This window comes from Triticum dicoccoides, chromosome 1B (genome assembly GCF_002162155.2).
Source record: "Triticum dicoccoides isolate Atlit2015 ecotype Zavitan chromosome 1B, WEW_v2.0, whole genome shotgun sequence".
In the NCBI taxonomy this organism is placed as follows: Eukaryota; Viridiplantae; Streptophyta; class Magnoliopsida; order Poales; family Poaceae; genus Triticum; species Triticum dicoccoides.
Window position 1 is genome coordinate 356,670,875 of NC_041381.1, and position 7,558 is coordinate 356,678,432.

General features: G+C 45.2%; 1 protein-coding gene across 1 annotated transcript; it reads right to left on the bottom strand.

Moving 5' to 3' along the window:
* Positions 1 to 4,950: 4,950 nt before the first annotated feature.
* On the bottom strand, positions 4,951 to 7,528 carry LOC119305143. The gene is made up of 2 exons (XM_037581749.1): positions 6,968 to 7,528; positions 4,951 to 6,319 (listed from the first exon to the last, which is right to left on the bottom strand). The coding sequence occupies exons 1-2, from the start codon at positions 7,483 to 7,485 to the stop codon at positions 5,239 to 5,241; spliced, it is 1,599 nt and encodes a 532-aa protein (XP_037437646.1). The 5' UTR covers positions 7,486 to 7,528; the 3' UTR covers positions 4,951 to 5,238.
* Positions 7,529 to 7,558: the final 30 nt, after the last annotated feature.

Below are 7,558 nucleotides of genomic sequence, written 5' to 3' on the forward strand. Positions count from 1 at the left end.
GGCGGCGCGAGTCGCGACGGCGGCTCGGGCGGCGGGGCTAGCGGCTAGGGTTTCGGGGGCGGGGGCGCTGGCGGCTCGGGCCTTCGGCGTTTAAAGGGCCGGTCGGGTCAGTGTCCCAGGCGGACACGGCCCGGTTAGGTCGGTTCATTTTTTAATATTACGACACGCAGAAAAACGATTAAAAGAAATACTAAACGGACTCCAAAAATCCTGAAATAAATTTTCCCCGTCCCCTAAAAATATAGAAGACAAAGTGAGCATTTATTTAGGCCTATAATGCAATTTTGAAAAACGCATTTCTTTCTTAATTCAAATAAAATAGAGATAAAACTCTGAATAAAATTCTTATTTGATTTTAATATTTTCCTTTCAATATTTCTTTATTTTGGGGAAGTCATTTTATCCCTCTCTTTATTTTTCATATATGAAATATTAGGAGAGAAAAATAATTAAAATCAAACGATCCTCTTTTCAAAATATGAGAAAACTCAAATATGAAAATAACGAAATCCCCAACTCTCTCCGTGGGTCCTTGAGTTACGTAGAATTTCTAGGATCAACCAAAAATGCAATAAAATATGATATGCAATGATGATCTAATGTATAACATACCAAATTGGAAATTTGGGATGTTACATCTTGTCGGTTTCTCACACCTACACAAGTAAAAGCTTATGGTGGAGCTTGGTTAGGATGGTGGCACAAAATTTGATGCAATTGTTAGTGAGCTTCAATAATGTTGGAAAAGATTCACTAATTTGCAAATGCAACAAGTAGACCAATAGCAAGATAAGTTACACGGAAACACACACGCAAATAGATAAGTGGGGTCGTGCAACCAAGGGTGAGCCAAAATGTGGAATCCACAAAGATGCTCTTGTTGCACAACACTAGAGAGACGCTAGCACGATTGCACAATAGGCGGATACGAACTTGTGCACAACCTAATAAGCAAAAATGCAACGACTTCTATCCCAAGTATTCTATATGTATGATGTTCCGATGATATGATCCAAGATGATCGAGTATGACAATCTTAATGTTGTATGATGCTATGGTTCTTGCTTATAAGCTCTTTGCTTATCTTTCCCTTTTGCTTAAAAGCTTGATTGGCTCTTTGTGTGTGAGCTCTTTTCTCATGCAATGTTTCACGAACCAAGATAGCAATTATGTATGCGATGACAACTTTGTGACACAAGAGATGATACCAAGATATGTACCACGATGATATGGTATGTATGCTATGGGAAGTATGATCACTAATGTGCACAAGTCACGTTGCCAGCAATACTCAAAGGCTAGTCTCGATGGGTAAGCTATGCAAAGTAAGGCTATGGGGTGATCAATGCAATGGCAAGAATGTATGATGATATCACGATACCGAGATAATGTTACCGATGATGACGAGTCCGTGGCAAAGATGAGCAGCGGTGATGTCGATGTCGAACCGTAGTTAGATAGCCGAAACACAAAAGGACACGGTTACCACAACTCAAATTCTCCAAGACCAAAACGTGTCAAAATCGTCGGAGTTGGGTAGCGGAAAAGCTATGGTGGTGTTATGCAGAAGTGGTGGTGGTATGTGGATGCGTATGCAGAAGTGGGTCGGTGGTTGAAAATTTTCGTGGGGAAATTTCAGTTTCATTAGAGAAGTACGGACGTCTGGGGGAATTATGGTCGTCCGGTCGTCGGACGTCCGGAAGTTGTCGGACGTCCGGTGCCTAGGCGATTTCGGGCACGGGATGAACTACTAGGGTTCGTGGTGGAAGTGGTGAAATTGGTCAAATCTGGGCGATTTTGTGGATGAAAATGGTGGAGATGATGGGGGAAAGCTAGATCCACTCAAGGCAAAGCAAATCCATGGATCAAATCCAACAAAACTTCATCACACCAACAAATCAAAAAAAATTGGGGCTATTTTTGTGGGGAATTTTCGAATTAGGGAAAAACACACCAAAATCAAGCTAGAAAACAAAGAGGGGAGGCTCCGAAATAGTGATCAACGTGGCTCATGATACCAAGATGATGTAGGGTGGAACCCTATACGACCGATCTTTCACGAAAGGAGTGGATCCCAATGAAGAACACGAGGGGAAACACGAGGCAAAACACAAGAGAATCACTCAAACCAACAAGATTCGATTTACACATGTGCTAGATCCTCGAAACACGAGAGGAGATACAAGATCCAAAGTCAACAAGGGACGATACAAGAGGTAACCGGTTCTACTCCGTGAGGAGGTCTTGATGGGGCCACCCAAGAGGGGGTCTTGAATCCAAGGGGATCTTCTCCGTAGAGGGGTCGCGGTCTCTCTCGAGGAGTAGATCCGTAATGGATGAGCAAAGCTCTAGCTCACATATGAGCTAAACCAATGCTAACCCTAACTAGGAGGAGAAGGAGGTCTATTTATAGTCTTAGTGCAAAAGAGGGGCGAAGTGGAGGGGTACATGGGCTTCGGCCCGAAACTGGACGCAGCTAGGGTACGGTCGTTCGTAAGGTACCGGTCGTCCGGGGGCTCGTGGAGGTTCGGACGCCCGCAGATCTTCGGACTTCCGTAAATTAGGTTTTTTTGCCGTAGCGCCAGTAGTCCGGAGGTGGCCGGTCGTCCGAAGCCTGGAAGGTGTCGGACGTCCGGCCGCTGTAGCGTTTGCTGGCCTGAGTTCCTTGGGCTGTTCTGACCTCCAGGGGTCGGACGTCCGGGCTGGGCCGGTCGTCCGGTGCCTGTAGCTTTCGTGGCAGCTCTTCTTCTTGTCCTTCGCGCTTGGTGTCCTCGCCCTCTTGTCCGTTGTATGTAAATGTCACGTGGCTTTCCTCCGAGTACCTGATCACACATAGTGTTTCCGCTTGAGGTAGCAGCCATGTTTCATGCATAGAAAGTGGTAGTTCGGAAAGGAGCGAGTTCAGCTTATCTTCGATAGCCTTCGCTCTAGCTCTTGTCATTGGTCCAAGTGGTGTCGTTGGAGGTGTAGATGCGTCCATGGGGATGATCGTGGGATACTCCGCATCAAGTTCAATGACAGTAGCAATACTAGCATTAGTTCACACAAATAACTATTAAAAGCATACTAGCATTGCATACTATCATTCATACACATAACTCATACAAAGCATACTACAATTCATACAAATAACTGTTCAAAGCAACTAGCAGTTCATTCATAGTGGTCACAGTAGCAAGGTTGAATCACAGTAGCAATTGCATATCTAATCCACTTAACTAGAACCCTAATCCAGTGAAACAACAACACACTAGCATTGCAAAATCACGCTTAAAACCATGTCTAATCAACTGAACCTACAACAAACTAATTAGTTGAATCAGTACCACAGTCCAAATCAATTGATTAGTTCAATCCCCTGATATTAACTGAATTTGTTGACAGAAATTGCAACCACTGACTGCCACGAACACAAACCCTAGTTGGATAACACAAACCTGAACCCCACATCCATAGAACCTCCTCCCAGCGTCCTTTCCTTCAAATGCAACATATTTGAAGCATGGAGGTTGGTGAAGCCTGCATTTGATGCTTGGATATGCAGCTCTACCACAGAAGGATGCATCTACAGTGGTGTCAGTGTCTGCTTGCATTCTAGCACACTAATTAACCGCAGAAGAAAGACCAACATCTCGGAAGATGGTCTCAAATCCAAGAACACTTGAACCCTAACCCTAGGTGCAAAGCAGAGTGCTTACCACTGCTCCATGTCCATGCCAACCAGCTCCTCCTTCTCAATGCTCTCCTCTCCATCCTTCCATGACGACATCCTGTACGGCGGCGAGGGCACCGTGCCTCCTTAGCGACGGCAAAGAGCTCCGGCGGCGACAAAGAGGGGAGAGAGCAAGAGCAGTGAGAGTGAGCGAGTGGACTAGATCGGGCGAGTGATCTCTGCAACGAGACCTAATGGCCGTCAACCCACTTACCGTGTGGTTCGTCCGATTTGGCACCTGACCAGGCTAGCCATGTCAGAAATCGTGTTAAGAGCCTCAAAACGGTCATTGGATTTTATTGAGAAAATTTACAAGGAAAGTGGTGGATTTTTGGGACGCCCTAGAAATGTAGTGTTAAGAGCCTCAAAACGGCCATTTGATTTTATTGAGAAAATTTACAAGGAAAGTGGTGGTTTTGGGACGCCCTAGAAATGTGGTGGCAAATAGGTGTCAAACTTCAAATGTGATGGTTTCTTGCAATTCACTCTGTACAGTGCGACGTGCTGTCGCATTGATTGTGTGCTTGGGCTGGACTAATTTTTGGAACATAAGAGGGAAATACACCACAGCGCGCAGATCTTTATGCGAACTAGCGGTGTGGATATCGGGATCATCTCAGCATGGGCTCAGAAAAAGATATTTGAATGTCAACATAGTATGCACAATTTCCTGAAAATAAGAAGTCAATTTTCCACAACCACCGAGCCCAGAAAAGAAGATTCAAAGTGTTCACGGCAAACTCTAGGTCAGATGAATTTGTACGTGCTTAATTCTCTCTTCTAGGTTTCAACCGAAAGCTCAAAGTGAGAAGACTACAATGATCAGAGCTAGCAGCAAAATATCATAGATGCACCCTATACGTAAGTAGCAAAAGACGCCTCCACAAATTATTTGTAGGTTGCATCATAGAACCACTTTTGATACTCATCATTTTCAGATTAGTTCCCATCACAATGCTTTCACTGGCCAGCAAATGTCTCTAAGAAGAACCACTCAAAAAAAATCTAAGAAGAAGAAACTAGTTTGAAGCAATAAGAAGCAACATATCAGATAATTTAAGGCTTGAGGTCTGGAAGAATTCAAAGTATATGAACCAGCAATTGATAATAGTACATTCGTTTCCAACACTTCTCAAGGCAGAAAGCTATTCCACAACATTCTGATCCACAGCACTGAACCAAAATAGCCCACATCTCCTGGAAATATGCTTTCCTTTGATAGAAGAGAAGAAGTACAGTTCACATCAGAACTATAGTTGTCAGCGTGATGCACTTTCTAAAACAACACAAACCAAGAGCAATATATGCCCAGAATTGTGTTTTCAGCGAACAAAAGGTCAATGCAATGTTGCATTACTTAGTTGAGAAAAGATTACAAATAACATGGTTTTGTTCAGGCTTAACAAGGTTAACTTCAGCGAGCAAAAACAGACCAGTCTCGCAAAAAGGACCTGAATCATTTCGAGTCGAAGTTCAGACCGAGAACTTTTTCACAGAATTTTGAGGCTAGGAATCTCGAATGAACTCTAAGGAATGCGCCTGCTGTCAGAACCAAAAAGGCTCTCTATATTCAAATCATTTTTTGCTGTCTCACTATTCTCTGTTTCTTCAAAGATAGTCGTCATTGTCATGTTGAAGTGATAGCGATGATACTTTGAGATGTCTTCTCGTGTTATCTGTACACTAGTCGTGTTGCTTGATGGCGCAGCTGCTTTGCTGCTTGATGGTACAGCTCCTGTGCTGCTTGATGGCGCAGCTTGAGGAAAGATGGCTGGAAACCTGTTAATATTCACAGGTTCACACAGGTGCCAAGAAGTGTTTCTCATTGCGCCCAGCTGCTGATGCCCTTCTTGTGCTTGAAGAAGTTTTGCAATGTCACCAACAGCTCCAGTCATTATGCGTGTACGATGCTTATTTCCCATTTGAACGCAGATACTGTGGAAATGAGCGGTTATCGGAACATTGCGCATGTATGCAGACCACATCGAACCGTCACGGCAAACAGTTGTTGCCACTTTACACATTGTATTCTCACGAGCTTTAGTATCGACTGGGTCGTCGCTGTACAGATATGCCCTCCGATAAAGATACTCCACCCTGTCCAAAGCTCTGGTATATAGGGAGCTCGAAAGGAGAGATGCATCAAAAAATATTGACCGCAACTCCTGAATGGTTGCCAGATTCCCAAGATCACTGATCTTATCCATGAGATGCTCAAAATCCATTGGACTGTCGAGGGCACTTTGAGATTTCACAGTGCTATGGTACAATGCTGCTGCTGCCTTCAATGCAGAAGTTGGAAAATGATTGGCATTGTCAATGGTATAACCTTCTGCTCGCAGAAGGCGCACAGAGCAGGAGCTGGCAGATATCATGATATTGCTCGAAATCAGGGAAGGAGCAATATTGATTCCATGCTTGGTGTTAGACTGTGCAAGCCATATGATATTCTGGAATACCTTTTGGGAAGATTCTTCCCAAAGCCTTGCCTTCTCAGCATCTGGTATCAACAGGTTCCCCTGTATAGTCTCGAAGATAGGCCGGCTGGCAAAGAATACATCATACATAGTCCACGTATCGTTGGAACCAAGCCCATACCGGTGCTCCCTAGACATCAAATAGAAGTGATTACATTAGCTAAATTTGTTGGGAATATCAAGACAAACAGATTACAGAAACTATGTTCGTATGCCAATATATCCTTTTGGAAGTAAAAGAGCCATAGCTCAGGTGACCAGAGGTCAATTACATGAGTGAGTTTGGCAGAAGAAAAAAAAAACAAGAAAAACACTTCCACCCAGCTTAAAAGCACAATGGGAAGAAAGAGAGAAAAGTATAGCTATGAACACAGGACAGGAGCACAGGCAGGTTCAGGTGTAACTTGAGTACCCAGGTTTCTTGCACGAACTGGGATGAGACACTGCAGTAAAGGTCCTCAGCAAAGGAGTACAACGTTGGAAAAACAAGGTGCAACCGACCCATTGTTCACCAGTGATCATACCACTATGCCAGAATAAAATAAGCGATCCATTTGTATGTCAATATAGCAGCTGGGGTAAGAAATAATCAAGTATGAAATCTATTTAGTTAGGCCAGTGACAAAATCAGGAACAATGTGGAAATCAAATTGTATAGAGACCTAGAACTCAATAGATTGATTCAAGCATACAAGCACAAACGGCATACCCCATGACGAGTAATGTATGAAACATGAAACATTATTTCAGAATTCATTTCAAGCAACAGCATACTAACCCAAATTCTTCAACAGGAGCGGGCACTAGAATGTCCGTAGAGGTCGAAAATCTTCTCCTAGCATCCATGAATATGCTGCTCACTCCAGAGATTTCCTTGATGGCCTTGAGGCCGTTCACTGGGATGCAGCACATCTTCTTGTTGACGTAAGTGGGCGGGAAACAGTCTTCACCAATTGCGGACAGGAACAATGGAGTGTCCATGCCGACCGTGGCGGATGGCGCGGAGGCGCCGTTGATGGTGCCGAGGTGCGGCTCGGGGAGGGACCTGTCCTTGGCGGGGACGATTAGGGGGTTGTCCTGCTGGGAGGATGCGCCCGGTGCCGGCGCCCCTGCCCATGGAGGGCGCGATGCAGCGGTGCCATTGATGATGCTGGTCTTCGGTTCAGGGCGAGGCTGCGGATAGATAGACCGATCGCGGTCGTTGGCGGGGATGGCAGGGGGGTTGTCGAGGTGGGAGGACGCGTCTGATGCGGATGTGCGTTTGGTGATGCCGATCTTCGGCTCGGGGAGGGGCATCGGGTGGGTGGACCGAGCGAGGTGGACGGCGGGGACGGTAGCCGGGTCGTCGAGGTCGGAGGAGGCGCCCGCC

What these genes read in the sequence shown, in the direction of transcription:
- LOC119305143 (XM_037581749.1), bottom strand. Translation starts at nt 7,485, where the DNA reads ATGCCCCTCCCCGAGCCGAAGATCGGCATCACCAAACGCACATCCGCA. An exon ending in GCTCCTGTTGAAGAATTTGG is followed by an intron (nt 6,320 to 6,967) that starts GTTAGTATGCTG and finishes TTTGATGTCTAG; the next exon opens with GGAGCACCGGTATGGGCTTG.